Genomic DNA, 18,509 nt, shown 5'->3' with positions numbered 1-18,509 from the left:
TCAGTAGAATTTTGGACTGAACTAGCCCTTAAATTCTTTCCCATAAATTTACCATTAAAAAAACAAAATTATGTTCTGGCACTGATGAATTTGTGAGTTTCAGTCCATAAAGTTGTAATGTTTACAGAGACGTTACAATCAAGCAAATATATATGAAAACAAAGCATTATTAGCTCCCCTATTATTTATGGTTTGTACAATTCATATGAAAAATATTCACCCATTCCGGGAGGTTTCAGAAATAGTTTTTCCTTCTTTACAACCTGAATTAATAAACTGCATTTCAGTGTCTTCATAGCCATTTTCTCTTCCTCTGTCCACATTACCCGTTCTGCCTTGCTGGACCTGTTTTGCAAAATGCAAAGTATAGTTTATACAAACAAAAAAGAGAAAGCTTAGGAACCAATGGAAGTCTCAGATAAAAGTATCAACAAGACACATATCGTACTCATCACACTTCTGGGTGTGCCAAAATATGCAGATGCCAAAAAATTATAATAGGATGTGGCTCTGAAACAGTTCTCATGACAGCGGTTCAGCATTCAATAGTCTATACTCAAAATTAGAGCAATGACATCTAGGGGGTTATTACTAAAACTGGAGCAGTCAGAATCTGGTGCAGCTGTGCCATAGTAGGCAATCAGCTTCTAATTGCAGCTTGTCATTTAAGCCTTCACTAAAAAAAAAAAAAAAAAACGGGAAGTGGATTGGTTTCTATGCAGAGCTGCACCAGATTTTGCACTCTCGAGTTTTAGTAAATCTCCCTCCCCAGCAGCCAAATACAACCCAATTCCAAAAAATTTGGGACACTGTACAAATTGGAATGGACCAATTTACAAATCTCATAAACCTATATTTTATTCACAATATAATATAGATAACATATCAAAATGTTGAAAGTGAGACATTTTGAAATGTCATATCAAGCAAATATCAATAATTGGCTCATTTTTGATTTCATGAGAGCTACACGTTCCAAAAAAGTTGGGACAGGTAGCAATAAGAGGCCGGAAAAGTTAAATGTACATATAAGGAACAGCTTTGAGGACCAATTTGCAACTTATTAGGTCAATTGGCAACATGATTGGGTAGAAAAAGAGCATCTCAGAGTGGCAGTGTCTCTCAGAAGTCAAGATGGGCAGAGGATCACCAATTCCCCCAATGCTACGGCGAAAAATAGTGGAGCAATATCAGAAAGGAGTTTCTCAGAGAAAAATTGCAAAGAGTTTGAAGTTATCGTCATCCACAGTGCATAATATCATCCAAAAAGATTCAGAGAATCTGGAACAATCTCTGTGCGTAAGGGTTAAGGCCGGAAGACCATATTGGATGCCCGTGATCTTCGGGCCCTTAGACGGCACTGCATCACATACAGGAATGCTACTGTAATAAAAATCACAACATGGACTCAGGAATACTTCCAGAAAACATTGTCGGTGAACACAATCCACCGTGCCATTCACCGTTGCCAGCTAAAACTCTATAGGCCAAAAAAGAAGCCATATCTAAACATGATCCAGAAGTGCAGGTATTTTCTCCGGGCCAAGGCTCATTTAAAATGGACTGTAGCAAAGTGGAAAACTGTTCTGTGGTCAGACGAATCAAAGTTTGAAGTTCTTTTTGAAAAACTGGGACGTCATGTCACCTGGACTAAAGAGGACAAGGACAACCCAAGTTGTTCTCAGCGCTCAGTTCAGAAGCCTGCATGTCTGATGGTATGGGGTTGCATGAGTGCGTGTGGCATGGGCAGCTTACACATCTGGAAAGGCACCATCAATGCATCAAGTTCTAGAACAACATATGTTCCCATCCAGAGGTCTCTTTTAGGGAAGACCTTGCATTTTCCAACATGACAATGCCAGACCACATACTGCATCAATTACAACATCATGGCTGTGTAGAAGGATTCGGGTACTGAAATGGCCAGCCTGCAGTCCAGATCTTTCACCCATAGAAAACATTTGGCGCATCATAAAGAGGAAGATGCAACAAAGAAGACCTAAGACAGTTGAGTAACTAGAAGCCTGTATTAGACAAGAATGGGACAACATTCCTATTCCTACACTTGAGCACCTTGTCTCCTCAGTCCCCAGACATTTGCAGACTGTTATAAAAAGAAGAGGAGATGCCACAGTGTGGTAAACATGGCCTTGTCCCAACTTTGAGATGTGTTGATGCCATGAAATTTAAAATCAACTTATTTTTCCCTTACAATGATACATTTTCTCAGTTTAAACATTTGATATGTTATCCATGTTGTATTCTGAATAAAATATAGAAATTTGAAACTTCCACATCATTGCATTCTGTTTTATTAACAATTTGTACAGTGTCCAAACTGAAAATCGGGCATGTAGTTAAAGAAAATGAATGAATAATAAAGCTGAATTCCAGACAAATGTCAAATTATACACCATGTAATTAAGTTGTATATTATTTAAAAATAATATTACATGAACAGTATTTCTAAATATACAGTAACAAATATTAGTACTTGAATCTCTTTTAATATTGGCCTTTTGCCATACCTGGAACAGTAACACTAAGGCCCCTTTCACACAGGGGAGTCCGTCGGTGGACTCAGTTTTTCTCAGCAAGGGATCGATCCGCCGATCCCCCGCTGAGCAGGCGGATTGCTGCTCTGTCTCCACGCTGTTCTCTATGGGGTATCGGATGGGAATGGAACGTCTGTCCATTCTCATCCGCTCGACGGATGGAGAATAGGGTTTCCATCCGTCCAGATTTGACGGATCGGATGTCAGCGGACAGGTCTCCGCTGACATCGGATGCCCCATAGAGATGCATGGGGCATCCGTTCAGATCTGCCCGCTCCACCTTTGTGAAAGGGGCCTAAAGCTGGCCGTAGAGGAGTCAAATTTTGTTCAACTAAAAAAAAAAAAAAAAAAAAAAAAAAAAAAAAAACTGACCTTAATACCCCATTCACACAGTCGAGGTGGATTGGGGAATCTGCACTACTGAGCTATTGTATTATGAAAGCAGGGAGGCTTCCCCACCATCAAAATACACAGATCAGCACTACAGTCTATAGCCTGCAGCACCAATCGAGCGGAAATTTCTCAGTAGGTCAGTTGTACAGAAGCTGATCGATACATCGACTTTTATTCAACCACAGCACGCATACATAGATTGAAATTTGGCCGGGTTTCTGCTGAACCAGCTGAACTGCGATTCATGCATGGCCGGCTTGGGACTTGAAAACGTAAGGGCAGCACTAACTGCCAATCCAGCACTGCTACACTTACTGACAGAGAACAGGGTGACCGTAAGAGAGAGCAGAAATAAAGGCATTAGGAGTATGTTTTTGCTTCTTCAATACCAAATACTAGGTGCAGGGAGGGGTCCTTATTCTCTAACAAAGAAAGGAGTGTCACGGTCCTAGCTGTGCTTTCTTGCAGAGGTGTCTGAACTGGAAAAGTGGCTGGATGGAATAACATATTGTTTGAGAGCTTAGATAATTTATCAATGTGCATCTCAGCTGTAAATGTGGCCATTGCCTGAAAATCAGCTTTAGCTCTTTTAATGCATGGCCAAATGTAACGATTACACATGGCTATTCAGACATTCTATAAATTTGAGCAATGTCTGATAAATATTTTGAACTTCATCATGCAATCTTTTTGTCTGCAATAGTTATCATCCATGTTGTACGAGATCCTTAATTTTATACTTTGTCTATTGTACCATTATTTTATTCTCCTTGCTGTTTGTATGATAAGCACTGTCCAGTCCCAGCTGAAGTCTTCTTTGTTTCTCACAATACACTTTCCAGGTTGCTTCATTAAACCCATAGTTGAAGTAATCAGAAATGTCAGCACCTGTTAAATGAACAAAGTACACAAAAAACATTACATAAAGTTTTTTTTTTTTTTTTTTTTTTTTAGGTACATCTGAAGTATCACCCACTCAAGTTATTTGTGCCCAGTAGTATAAAAGTGTACTTGAGTGTATAGTAGTACAGCTTGGGTGCAGTTCAGATTTCAGTACTGTGAATATCAACTGAATGTTTTTAGAACCAACAGTGTGAGCTCTGTGATCTTGATCAGGACACATCCAAAATAAATCACTGCTTGTCGTGCTCACATGACTATCTTGCATTCTTATCACTGACGTACGCAGCTTATTGCTCAAATGTATGAGGGAAAATAGGATTTTCTTAAAAACCATACCTGTAAAATCCTATTCTTGAAAAATATTACAGGGCACAGGACGTTAGACTGTGGGTTATGCAGCTAATTGGACATCAAAGTTGTAAGGACAGCCCTAGCATAACCCCTGCCACTCCCAGCAAGCCTCAGTTTTGTAGCAAACAATCGTGATTTATAAGGGAGAGGAGGGATCTCTGGCCCGTTATGTACTCCAAGGAAAGTATTTAAAAAAAGTAAAAAATCATATTTTCTTAAGCATATATTGCAACACAACAAACATATGAAAAACAGGCCCTGTAACAAACAGGGCTTGAAAACCAAGAGGACAGCCTAAAGCACCTTTTGCCTTAAACTAGCATCAGAAGAAGCTAGAACATCCACATGGTAAAACAAACGTGTCAACAGAAGACAATTTGGCAGTCTAGCAAATCTGAGAAACAGATGCTTGATGCGAAATAGCCCATGTTGCACAGAAATTTGTGGAAGAGAAGAGTGTGCCTTCACTGCAAAGGGACGAACCTTCAGACCTACTTCAGACTATAGGTTCAAAGTAGGTCTTGTCTATATAGAAATAGAACAGAGAAGAGAAGCAGGAATCCAACCCCACACAGAGATGAGAACAAGGAGTTCAACTCTGAGTGAAGGAAGACAGAGAACTATCCCTAATAGGCTTAAAGTGTGGTTTCTGAAGAACCAACAAAACCAGGTTGTAGTTGAGGTCCCACAATATCACTGGGAGCACACAGAGGGAATAATGTAAGCGACACCCTGCACAAAGGTTTTCACCAGTGAGTGGGACGCAAGCAGTCTTTGGAAAGGAAAGGCTAAGGTTGAAGGAAAGACAGGATTTCTCCTATGGAGTATTTCCGGGAATGAAATTTCCTAACCTTACACCATGCAAATTAGGCCTTCCAGGTGCGATGATAAACTTTGTAAAGTTGATTTTCAGGAGTGTTAAGAAGACTGAATCTGATCTGCATCTGTCCCTCAGGACCTGGGCTTCAATAGCCAGACCATTCAAGCGAGGAACCAAGAAGCAGGAAGGTGGACCTGACCATTGAATAGAAGATCTGAACAATCTGGGAGAGCCCACAAAGAGTCCACCAGCAGTCTGAGTATGCGAGTGCCACATTCTTCTGGGCCAGTTCAGTGCAATGTGTATCACTTGAAAACCCCTTCATTCAAGTCTTCCCCCTTTCTGTGGGCATAAACCCTTCCGTGACAATGTGCAACTATGGATGGATCACAGCCCTGGATCTGTATAGTGCCCTTTGGCCAACTTATCACATTGCACTGCATTCCTAGGTGAGCGCAAAATGCAAGCTTCAGTGCCCAAAGCAGTATTTCAGGCCAGCCTTGCACTGCCTTAGTTCTGGGTATGCTCCTTAAATTAGCTGTAGAGTCACCTGACCCAGAAAGCTGCAAAGTAGAAACTGCAGTGGACAATGTAGGAGCTAGTAGATTGCTTGAAGAGTCTTAATGAAAAAACAGCAAAGGAAAAAAAAAAAAATGTTTGCTTCTAACAGAGCAGATAGAAGACATCCATTCCCATAAGGACACAAACATAAAACAGGCTTGTTGGGGGTGAGAGGGGTTATGAGGGGCTCTGATTCTCAACGTCAAGTCAACGGTAGGTAGCTGCTCAACCCATTATCTAAGACTAACATCCTGTATTCCTGTAATGTACAATTAAGGCGTTGCTGTGACAGTGCATGTAGGGTTTGTGGTTCGCCATCACACTTGACAGCATGCCAATTGCTTACATTGTAATGACAATGATTACATTTCAAATGCTGCACTTACACGGATAATGCACCATATACACATTCCTAGAGGATGCAGGATTTCTCACCCAGCGAAGATGCTGCCCTTGCCATAAGTTAGTGTTAACTTTTTTGTGCAACTCATTTGTTACACTAATGCCATGTAAATGATTAACAGGAGTTTTTATATAAAATGTATGTAGTAGTTTGCTGCATGCTAGAACATGCAAAACATCCAATAGACTGTGCAGTCCATGAGTCAGGAGACTACAAAGATACAGTATATGTGTATTATCTGAGCTGCAGAGAATTAAGCAATTGCTTTCTTCCTCAACAAAACCCAGTGTGTAACTAGAGCCCTAACTATAGCCAGACTATTCAGTTAACCAGGGGGTCCAGAGCTAGGTCTTGCAACACAGGAATTTATTCAAGTACCAATAGATTTGATAAAACTCGAGAGTGCCAACTGTGCATGGTAGCCAATCAGCTTCTAACTTCAGTTTGTTCAATTAAGCTTTGACAACAAAAAAAACCCCAAAAAACCTGGAAGCCGATTTTTATGCAGAGCCGCATCGGATTTTGCGCTCTCCAGTTTTAGTAAAAGTAGGTATATTACTTTAAAAATCTCTATACAATTGCTATGAAGCAATTTGTATTCTGTATGTCTACAGGTATTACCTTCAAGATGGAAATAATGGCCACATCACACAGTTAAAGCTCTGAGCACAGACCTTGACCCATCATGAGTTCTTATGCAGCATTTAGTATACTCTGCATGCTACTACCACTTACCCTACATCTTAACACACTGGCCTTCAAGTGGTTTATGGAATAAAATGACCATGTTCATTCTTAATGTGCACCATTTTTTTTTAAATGTTTAATAAAGATGATCATTTTATCCACCACTTTTTACTACCTGGAGCTCTGAAATTGGCCTCTTAGAACATGTGTTTGTGCAAATCATCTGTGAGGCCCTGGTTACATCACCAGTGCTTCACTCAACCAGAAAATGGTATAAACAGTAATTGTAAAAAAATGCAAATAATGTCGGTTAAACAAAGGAATGTAAGTGGGTTTTTTATATCAGCACACAGAACTGAATTCTGATGTGCTTTTTAGTGATAGGATGGAAATGCCCACTTTAAGTCACAATGTAGAGAGGAGACAAATAGAGAGGTAAATCTACCTAGTGGGGACACAAACAACCCTTCCAAAAAAAAATGTTGCATTTACAAACGTTTTAATCACTTTCAATAATATACAGCTTTTGGTCAGTGTGAGTTGAACAAGATACTATTTAAATATAATGCCTCTTTTTTTATACAAGACAGTGCATGTACAGTTGTGCTCAAAAGTATGCTTACCTTTGGAGAATTGGTAATATACTGTACAGTATGTACCATTTTTAAAGAAAACATGAGTGAACAAGCAAAACACATTTCTTTTATTTCCTACGGGATTCATATTCAACTGCAGGTCATAACAGATTGGTACAATCATAAAACAAAACATGTAAAACAAGTAATTAAAATAAATAACCCGTTCAAAAGTCTACATACCCTTAGATCTTAATACTGTGTATTGCCCTTTTAGTATCAATGACAGCATACAGTCTCTGACATAATTGTCTATGAGGCCCCAAATTCTCACAGGTGATATAGCTGCCCATTCATCTTGGCAAAATGCCCCAAGTCATGAAAAGTCTTTGGTCTTCTTGCATGAACTGCCAGTTTGAGATCTCCCCAGAGTGGCTCGCTGTTATTAAGTTCAAAGGACGCAATGGGTGTCCCTTTATGGGACTTCAACGGCCTAGTATGTTAATGGTAAAAATGTATACCAAAAATACAAGGTTATATATAAAAATATAAATTCATATTCAATTAGAAATGGCAATATAAAAATGCATATAAACAGCTGATGTAGAAAAAGAGGGTTTTAGAGCAAAAACATGTAATAGGTAAATGTATATGTACAACATGAAGACAAAGACTGTGGCTAGAGCAAACTGCTATTGGCACATAGCCCTAGGAGAAACACCTGATGCATTTCAGAAATTCCTCTCTTTCCTCAGGCGTGTACATCAGCTGTTTATATGCATTTTTATATTGTCATTTCTAAAAAAAAAATAAAAAAAAAATATGACATATGACTTTATATATAACCTTGTGTTTTTGGTATACATTTTTACCATTAAGTATTATAATAGGCCGTTAAGGTCCCATGAGGAGACACCTATTTCTTCCTTTGTTCCATGTTAAGTAGGATGTTGGCCTGTTTTTCCCAATGACCTCACCCCCACTGTTGTCCCATGATGTTATTAAGTTCAGGAGACTGTGATGGCCACTCCAGAACATTCACCTTTTTCTGCTGTAACGACTGGAGGGTCAACATACCCTTGTGATTAGGGTCATTATCATGCTGAAAAGTCCAAGAGCATCTCATGAACATGACATGGTCTTGTCACTCCAGATTACGGTGTGCCAGAAGCAGAGAGGCGTGTCAAGGTGTTGTCAGGCATACAGTAACCAAGGTTTTTTGTGGCATTGGCATGGTAAAAGGCTTCTTTCTGGCAACTTAGCCATGCAGCTCATTTTTGTTCAAGTATCATCGTATTGTGCTCCTTGAAACAACCACACAATCTTTTTCCAGAGCAGCCTGTATTTCTCTTGAGGTTACCTATGGGTTTTTCCTTTGCATCCTGAACTACGCTTGTGGTAGTTGTGGCTGCAATCTTTCTTGATCCACCTGACCTTTTCCACTTCTTAATAAGGGATTGAACAGTGCTGACTGGTATATTCAAGGCTTTAAATATCTTTTGACATCCCTTTCCATCGTTTTAAAGTTCCATTACCTTGTTATGCAGGTTTTTTGACAGTTCTTTTGTGCTCCCCATGGCTCAGTATCTAGCCTGCTCAGTGCATCCACATAAGAGCCAATATATATACTATTTATACACAAATGCTAATTGCAATTTAAAAAGCCACAGATGTTGGAAATTAATATTTGTCATTTTAACCTGTGGGTGTCACGTTGTGGGTCTTTACCAAGGCCAAACATTCCAGGAGATGGAAACTTTTGGGTGAATTCGGTTATCAATATGATTTAAAAGGAGCCAAAACAGCTATGCGATAATAAATGGCTTCATGTGAGCACTATCCTTAAACAAAATTAATTTTTTTTACATGATCAGCCAATACATGATCAGCCATATTTTCAATCCTAATGCAAACACAAGACAATTTCTCCCAGGGTATGCAAACTTTTGAGAAAAATGTTATAGTACTTTATGGTGCTTGATAATACATGATCTCTAATACTACCATGAATTATTCTTTCACATCAGATTCTGCCCTTCACACCCGAAGCCCACTTTTGACCTCAGAAGCCCCCCCATCACATCAGAGTTGCTGTGGGACCAGCACAATTGAATACCTGGCTTTCTCCAAGGTTTTTCTTCAAAAGAATCCAAATCCACCTCAAGAACAGGGACTCCGTTAATACAACCTGGAGCAGCAAAATCTATTCCTCTTGGTGGCAGTTTACCTGCAGTAAAGATTTTCAAAGTTTAATATCTTGAATATGAAGAAACATGCAGTTTATTTATCCAATACACTTGTTCGGGGCTGAATAGATTTCTATTGCTTGCTATATACCTGTGAAGATACATGTTCCTGTAGCTCCTTCCTCCCAGTCATCTTCTCCTTCCTACTTAGGTTTTGAACACACAGGTTTCAACTTGTAAACTAGTAACATGTAAAACCAACTTTTACTAAGCACTTGCAAAGCTTACAGAAAGCTTCATGCAGCTTTCCTGAATCCTTTAAATAGTTGTGTACATTAAGCATGCTACACCCAACCAAACAAACTTCATTAACCACTTTACCACCGGAGGATTTTGCTGTCTTCCGTCCAGGCCACTTTTTGCGATGCGGCGCTGTGCGACTTTAACTGACAATTGTGCGGTCGTGCGACGCCGTACCCAAACAAAATTTACGTCCTTTTTTTCCCACAAACAGAGCTTTCTTTTGGTGGTATTTGATCACCTGTGCGATTTTTACTTTTTGCGCTATAAACAAAAAAAGAGCGTTTATTTTGAAAAAACAACAATATTTTTCACATTTTTTTTTTTTATATGAAATCCCCCCCCCCCCCCCCCCAAAAAATGTAAAAATCTAATTTTTTTTAAATTTTTGGCCAATTTGTTTTCTGCTACCTATGTTTAGTAAAAAAAAAAAAAAAAAAAAAAAAAAAAAATCGCAATAAGCGTATTTTGATTGGTTTGCGCAAAAGTTATTGCATTTACTAACTAAGGGAAAGATTTCTGTCATTTTTGGTGTTTTTTTTTTTTTTTTTTTTTTTTTAAATAATCTTTATTTAACAAATTCAAAACAACATACAGAAATATAAAATAGCAAAGAAGTGCATAAATGCATGTAGGAAAAAAAAAATACAGAAAAGGCACAATCGGCATTATGTTCAGTCCGGACATCATTAGTGAAACAAAAACAAGTCCATAGGGGTCAATTAATCAGTCATTGTGAAAGCGTGTGCCAATATCGGCCAAACAGCAAATACAATTATGGACCCCCAGGATGCGCTGTGTCTGTCAGTGCCGCCCAAAAAAAAAAGGGATCCCCGCAGAGGAGGCCGGAGGGCCCGACAGACACCACACACAGTTCCAGCATCTGTACACATTAACGTCCGTGTTACAGTTTATACAGCCGCAGAATCGACTACTGGCCTCAGAGAGACAAGAAAAAAAAAAGGGAAAAAAAGAGGGGGGGGGGGGAGAGATAGTATAGGGGAAAAGACAAACATGAAGGATAAAACAGGTAGAGAAAGGGAGGTCCGGGCAGAGGGCGCGGGCCCCAGGCTGGAGAAGACCAGGTAGGAGTCCTAGAGTTCAGCCGCTAATATTAGGAGTGTGTTCATCCGAGATCTCGTCAGAGTAATACATCCACCCCGTCCAAGTGTCCTTAAAGCGTTCCTCCCTACCCTGTGACGTGAGAACATGTCTTTCGGCTTCCATCACTAGGTTGACCTCCTTTTTCCATTCAGAGAGCGTGGGGCAGGCGGAACTCCGCCAATGCCTCGGTATGAGGCACTTGGCGGCGTTCAGCAGGAAAGGAACTATACTACGTTTGTAGCGTTTGATCGAGGAGTGTGTATCATGGAACAGGTATTGAAGGGGAGCACGGGAAGGAGGGGTGAGCGACAGCTTGGATACCCAAAGATGTACAGCGTCCCAGAAGGGCTGCAGTAGGGGACACTCCCACCAAATGTGGAGGAAAGTGCCCACCTGACCTCAGCCCCTCCAACAATGAGGGTCCGAGCCCGGAAATATCCGAGCCAACTTGGCAGGGGTCCTGTACCATCGGGCCACAAATTTATAGGCCGACTCCTGTATCCTGGTGCTAATAGAGGAGACATGGGTCAAACGCAGAATGCGAGAGAGTTGTGGAGGGGAAAATTCCACCCCCAGCTCTCTCTCCCATTCCTTCATGAAATAGGGAGGCGAGGAGGAGACCCCGCTCAATAACAATTTGTACATGTGCGACAGTAGGTGGCGGGACTCCGGAGGGTCGACAAACCACTTCTCGAAGTCCGAGAGGCCAGTTATCGGGCGTGGAGCAGTTGGGAGTGTGACGAAAAAGTCAGTCAGTTGCCTATAGCGCCAGTCAGACATCGGAAAGTCGCCGAAGCGATCGCGCAAAGTCGCAAGGGGCAGCAAAGTGCCTGCCGGGGCAAATTTCCCGCAGTACAGTTTGCCATCAGCGTTCCAAGAGCGAAAAAAGCGTACATCCTCCCCCGGGGGGAACCAGGGAAATCCCCCCAGGGGAGCCAAAGGGGACACGCCGGAAGACATGGCGCCAGACGCATTAAGGCCATCCCAGATGCGGAGTGTGGCCACAGTCAGGGGTGACGTCCAGGCCGACAGTCCACGATCGCCCGAAGGAATCCACGGGGCACCCGCAAGATTCCAGCCCGCCAGCGTTTTCTCCAAGGGGACCCAAGGTTTAGACTGACCGTCGTGCGCCCAATTCAGCATACGAACTAATGCCATAGCTTTATAGTACAATGTAACATCCGGAAGCCCGACGCCACCGTCGGCTTTCGCCCGCCTGAGGACAGCATAGGCCAGGCGGGGGCTCCCCTCCCTCCAGACGAATTTTAGAAAAGCCCGCCGCAGACGTTTAAAAAAGGATACCGGTAAATGCATGGGGACCGTGTTGAACAAATAAATCAGCCGGGGAAGGATGGTCATTTTAAGCACGTTAATGCGGCCAAACCAAGTTACCGAGTGGGATGCCCACGATTCCAGGTCAAGATGGATACGCGCCAGCAGGTCGCCGAAGTTCTTGTCATATAGAGTTTTCAAGTCAGGGGAGATGTTCACGCCGAGGTATGGGAGGTAGTCCTCCCGCCATCTAAAGCCAAAGGATCGCCGTAGAGTCGAAGCCAGGTCGGGGGGTACATGAATAGGTAGCAATTCAGATTTATCATAATTGACCTTGAAATTGGAAAGTCGCCCGAACAGATCCAGCTCTCGTACCAGTACAGGGAGGGAGAGCTGTGGTCGGATAAGATAGAACAGCAGGTCATCGGCATATGCCGACACCTTATGTTCCGTACCACCCACCGTAACACCAGCAATGTCAGACAGTGCCCTCACTCTCCTCAAAAAGGGTTCCAAGGCCAGGGCGAAAAGAAGGGGTGACAGGGGACAACCCTGTCGGGTGCCATTATAAATGGGAAAGGGATCCGACAGCAACCCGTTCACCCTGACCCTGGCACTTGGGCCGTGATATAGGGCCAAGATCCACCCCAACATACGGGACCCGAGCCCCAGAGATCGAAGAACCCCCGACAGGTATGGCCAGGCCACCCTGTCGAAGGCCTTCTCCGCATCCAGGGATAGAGCCAGACAGGGAAGTCTGTCCGGTCCATGCTGAGCCCAGTGGAGCACATGGAGAGCCCGGACAGTATTGTCCCGGGCTTCTCGAAGGGGCATGAATCCCGCCTGGTCAGGGTGGATCAAGGACGCGATATGGTCTTGGAGGCGAAGCGCCATAATTTTGGCCAAAATCTTGGTATCAGCGTTGAGGAGAGAGATGGGCCTATAGCTGGCACAGTGGTGGGGGTCCTTACCCGGTTTCGGGAGTACTACAATGTGGGCCAACAGCGCCTCAGGTGGGAGGGGCCGTTCATCCGACACCGCGTTAAAGTAGGTACACATATGGGTGCCAAGAATGGGGAGCAGGGACTTATAATAGTGGTTTGTGAAGCCGTCCGGGCCCGGGCTCTTGCCTGCAGGCAAGCCAGATACCACCCTGCTCACCTCCGTCTCGGTAATGGGAGCCTCCAACTCCTCCAGGACCCCATCCGGGAGCCTGGGGAGTCCGGAGTCTGCCAAGTAGTCTTGAATGTCGGACGGCTGACCCCCCCCAGCCCGAGGGAGATGGTACAGGGACTCGTAAAAGCGTTGGAAGCAAGTGGCTATGCGAGGGGAACTGACAACTTTGCCCTCAGGAGTCTCCAAGGCGTGGACATGACGGTCTTCCGACCTTTTATGTAGCATTCGGGCCAGCAAGCGACCGCACTTGTTCCCATGCTCATAAAAATGGTGTGCCCAGAAGCGCAGCTTATCCCGGGCCCGTCTGTCCAGGCAGGAAGACAAGGTGTTCCTGAGCTCCTCTAGGGAACGAGCATCCTCAGGAGCCCTGGCACGCTTATGTTTGATTTCCAAATCGTGGATACGATCCAGCAAGTCAGAAATCTCCTGCTGTCGTTGCCGCTTCAATCGTGCACCGTGCGAAATGAGGACCCCCCTGATCACAGCCTTATGGCCCTCCCAGACAGCGGACGGGGAGACATCAGGCGAAGAGTTAAGCTCAAAATAGGAGCGCACCTCTCCAGTAACCTGATCCAAAATGGAGGGGTCATCCAGGAGGTTTTCATTGAGGCGCCACGTCCGGGTCACACGGTGAGCACCGGGGGGCGTGATCATCAGGGAGACCGGGGAGTGATCAGAGAGGGTAATGGACCCAATCGAAGCGGCAAAGACAGAGTCCAGGTGGTACTGATCCACCATGAACAAATCCAGTCTGGAGTACATGTCATGAACTTTGGAGTAGTAACTGTAGTCCCTAACCCCGGGATTGAGGATCCGCCAGCAGTCTACCAAATGCAGGGCCCTGAACTGCCTCCGAAGGTGCTTCTGAGCTCAAAAAGAAAGAGGAGAGCATCCCGAGGAGGAGTCCAGGGAGGGATCAAGTACCACATTAAAATCCCCCCTAAGAGAACAATGCCCTCCCGAAACCCCTTGAGCTTGGTAAGGGTTGAGGACAAAAAGGAGACTGTTCTAGAGTTAGGCGCATACACATTAGCAAGAGTGTACGTGTGGCCATGGATCGTACCCTTCAGAAATAGGAAGCGCCCCTCAGGATCCGTTAGGGAGTCCATGAGTACAAAGGGACATTGTTTGTGGATGGCTATGGCAACCCCCCTGGCTTTGGCAATTGGGGATACACTATGATACCACTGGGAAAACATCTGGGTAGGTAAGCGGGGAGTGGAGGAGGCAGTGAAGTGCGTCTCTTGTAAATAAAGCACATCAGGGCGCAAGTGACGCAGTTCCTGCCACATCCTTCCCCTCTTATTGGGAGAGCAAAGACCCCATACATTGTACGAGGTCACTCGCAATACATCAGCCATAAGACAGCAATGGGCAGTCGGCAAGAACCGGTAAACAACATGCGATCAAAGGCCTCGCCCCGATCAGCAAGGGAAGCAAAAAGAACTCCAAGACGCATTGCTCCACACCTCCACCGTGGGCCTCAGCCCCCCCCCCAGACCACCCAAGAAAAGGAAAAGAGAGAAGGGAATGGGAAAAAGAGGGGAGAGGGCAGGGGGGAGACAGCCAGAAAAAATAGGACAGTGGAAACAATGAGTAGAAAAGAGAGAGCAGGAGACAAAAACCATCCCCAGCATGGAGAGCCATCCCGAAGGGACACGCCCCCTCAACCTCAAAAAAAGAGGGGGCAGCTCCAACTAACCATAACCAAAAAAGAAGGGAGAAAAAAAACCCTCAAGGACTCGGGATTACCCAGACCCACGGGGCCACCTACTGTGGGGTAGTGACTGAACCACCAGTGAGAGGAGCAATGCATCTCCGAGCCATTGAACATCAACAATGAAGTAAACATGACCTGTAGCCAGGCTGGGGGGGACCCACGGCCCCTGAGGGCCCCGGGTCAGCCCCAGTCCGCAGGGGGGAAAGTCCCACCCTGAACTCATCAATATGTAAGTCAAGCATATTTAACAACCTAGTGTAAATACCACCATAACAATAGAGGGACCCAGACAAGCACCCCCTAGCAGCAGAAGTTGAGTAGAGCCCACCGTCCGGCAAGTCTCTAGCGAGAGTGAGCAACGTTCAGTCGTGCTGGGAGGCCCGGGCGGAGCCCCGTCGCGAACCTCTGCGACGCTTCCCACCTTGCGAGGTGACCTGCTGCCACCGCTCAGGGCGTTGCGGCAAGGGGAGAGCACTCTGCAGTCTCCAGTCAGGAAAGTCTGTCAAGGGGACATCTAGGGCAGTACAGAAGCGTTGCAAGTCATCCTTGGTGCGGAGAACGGCCGACTTGCCATTCCTGGAGGCAGTAAGACGGAAGGGGAATCCCCAGCGATACACCACCTGGTGAGAGCGTAAGGTATCCAGTAGGGGGCGCAGGGAGCGCCGTTGCATAAGTGTCCGCCTAGACAGGTCGGGGAACAGAGAAAGTTGTGCGCCATCAAAGTCGATTACAGCCATAGACCGTGCAGCCTTCATAATGTCCTCTTTCACAGCATACTTATGAAGTTTGCATATGACATCCCGGGGTGGCTCCCCCTCTTTTGGCGGGGGAAGCAAGGCCCTGTGCGCTCTGTCAATGTCAATGATATCAGGGGCTCTGTTTCCCAAAATCTGGCGGAAAATACCCTGAACAGAGGGGACCAGGTCAGGAGCTCTGGTGGCTTCAGGAAGCCCCCGAATGCGGATGTTCTGGCGTCTGTCCCTGTTCTCATAATCATCAAGCTGATCCATAAGTGTATTAAGGACAGTGTCGTGCGTGCTAGCAGCCTCCTGAAAGGAGGACAGGGAATGCAGTATATCATCCTGGCCGGATTCCAGGGAAGCCACCCTGTGTCCCAGAGCCTCAGTGTCCGCCCTCAGCCCCTCCAATGCCTGAGTGACCGACTGCTCCACCGTAGTGGTGATCAGGTGCACAATCTCCGTCCTGGTCGGCAAGGCCTTAATGTGGGCCTTCCAGTCCCAGTCCTCCTCCGTGTCTCCAGAGTCTGTGGAGTGAGGTGACACCGCAGTATACGGCAAGAAGGGGTTGGGGCTGCGCCCCTGTACCTGGGATAGCTGTGTTCCAGAGGAGGAAGGTGGTCCCGGGAGCAGCGTGGAGGCCGGAGAGGATCGGGGCGCCGCCATCTTGGCCGCCTCGCGGCGGCTCCGAGGGGTTGCTAAGAAGAGATCGCGGAGGTCCGTGGAGCGTGCAGAGAGCCCTCCGGGGGGCTGGGAGGACGGTCGCTTCTTTGGTGGCATCGCCAGTAGGTAAGTAGATGATCGGTGGTCGCTACAGGTCAAGCGGCAGGCTCAGGGAAGCAGGAGCTCGCACGAGATGCGTCCTCACACCATCACGGTCAGGCCACGCCCCCTTCTGGTGTTTTTTTTTTAACGCGTAATGGCGGTGATCTGCGATTTTTTTTGCGGGACTGCGACATTGCGGCGGACAGATCGGACCCTTGACTGATATTTTTGACACTTTTGGGGGTACCAGTGACATTACTACAGTAATCAGTGCTATATATATGCACTGTTACTGTAAAAATGACACTGGCAGGGAAGGGGTTAATTTTATTGGAGAGGGAGGGGTTAATGTATGCCTGGTGCTTACTGACGTGTGGGGGGGGAGGTGACTGTGTGACAGAAGGACAGATCGGATGTCCAGCTATGCTGAACACTCCGATCTGTCAGTCCCTGTCACTATGGAGATCCGCCCGCTGTGTTTACACACAGCGGGCGGATCTCCAGACTCGATCCCCGACGATCGGGGCAGAGCAGCGGCAATCGCCGCTGCTCCTCCGCTGGCCCGACTCCCGCTGTGAATGAACACAGCGGGAGCGAGCCTCCGGCGGCGCGCGAGCGCCGCCCACAAGGGGCGGAGTCCAGCGACGTAGGTCTACGTCGCTGGACGGGATCGCGGCACTTTGCCGCAGTAGCCTCCATGTGAGCGGAGGTAAAGTGGTTAAAGTACACAGGGCACGTACAGTATGCCATGTCCCTCTGTCCCTCCTTCCTTGTACTTGTAGCAATATTTCCAGGCCTTGAGCCTGATGTGGGTCTGCCATTGTTACCGGTGACTCCTCCAACCGATTTAAATTGTGAACCCAAGTGTGAGAATTGAGACATTGACCACCCCGGCATCTTTGGTTGGTTTTGTTTATTGTATTTTGGGGATGAGAGAAGGGAATGAGTGGGATACTCCTCTGGCTCAACTAGGTTAACTGGGACTTTGTACAAAAATGCCCGTTGGCGCTGTCTTGATGCCAGCTGAATGCTGACCAGCGCTTCCTGACGTTTGAAGACACTGCTTTGCTGTACTAGTGCTGGAACCTCGACTTTAACTTGTTAACCACTTGCCGACCGCCGCCCGACTATATACGGCGGCGGTCAGCCCCTCCCAGGCAAAGTGATGTACTGGTACGTCACTAGCCTGGGAGCGAATAGGGGGCGAGCACGCGCCGCCGGAGGCACGCTCCCGCCCCCTCTCGTACCAGAGGAAGCCGGCGCATGTGACCGGCGGACCCGATGTCCGCCGGCTCTCTCCGATCGTCGGGCAGAGAGGGAGAAAGGCAGGCGGCTAGTGTAAACAAAGCCGCCTGTCATTCTCCCCTGTGTAAAAAAATGGATTTTTGTAAGATCTTACCGTAAAATCCTTTTCTCTTAAGCTCATTGACAGACGTAGTCTTCTTGATTCTCAAGAGCTGGGTTATGTTGTCTCCGCAGGAGTAGGACTAGGCAGAAAGACAAAACGTTCTGGCTCCACCTTAGGGGCAGTCCCTGAGGGTATATCCTCCCTCTCTCTTCTACAGGGAATCAGTTCTGTTCTAAAGCAGTAACAGAGAATTTAACCCAACCCAACTCAATGATAGAGGGGCGGGTACTACGTCTGTCAATGAGCTTAAGAGAAAAGGATTTTACGGTAAGATCTTACAAAAATCCATTTTTCTCTATCGCTCATTGACAGACGTAGTCTTCTTGATTCTCAAGAGCTGGGACATCCAGAAGCAGTGCCACAAATGAGGGGTGGGATTGACAAAATCAAATCCAATCTAGAAGGCCCAACCGGTGCCAAACTAGAAGTTTTAAAGGCTCATTATAAACAAAGAATGAGACTAAAGAAAAATTTCCAACGGAAAAAAACCCTCGAGGTAGACCACTGGTCTCCTCAAATTGTGGCCTGCAAAACCTTGCGGCCAAACGAGGCATCAGACGATGCCATTACATCAACTTTATAATGTTTTGTAA

The 18,509-nt window shown here is 45.8% G+C and overlaps 1 protein-coding gene across 1 annotated transcript in view; it reads right to left on the bottom strand.

Annotated features, from left to right (window-relative positions):
- The window catches only part of LOC309560084 (uncharacterized protein), a gene marked incomplete at both ends in the record, with an annotated part of 78,301 nt that overhangs the window by 20,729 nt on the left and 39,063 nt on the right, over positions 1-18,509 (bottom strand). Inside the window, 3 exons of the mRNA XM_082263604.1 lie at positions 221-345; positions 3,703-3,836; positions 9,365-9,475. Of these exons, the coding sequence (XP_082119730.1) occupies positions 221-345; positions 3,703-3,836; positions 9,365-9,475 (370 nt within the window). The remainder of the gene's footprint in view (positions 1-220; positions 346-3,702; positions 3,837-9,364; positions 9,476-18,509) is intronic.

The sequence above is a fragment of the Pelophylax lessonae genome (assembly GCF_965119305.1).
Source record: "Pelophylax lessonae genome assembly, chromosome: 7".
In the NCBI taxonomy this organism is placed as follows: domain Eukaryota; kingdom Metazoa; phylum Chordata; class Amphibia; order Anura; family Ranidae; genus Pelophylax; species Pelophylax lessonae.
The sequence above is the reverse complement of the archived record's forward strand: the minus strand, read 5'-3'. Positions and strand labels throughout refer to the sequence as shown.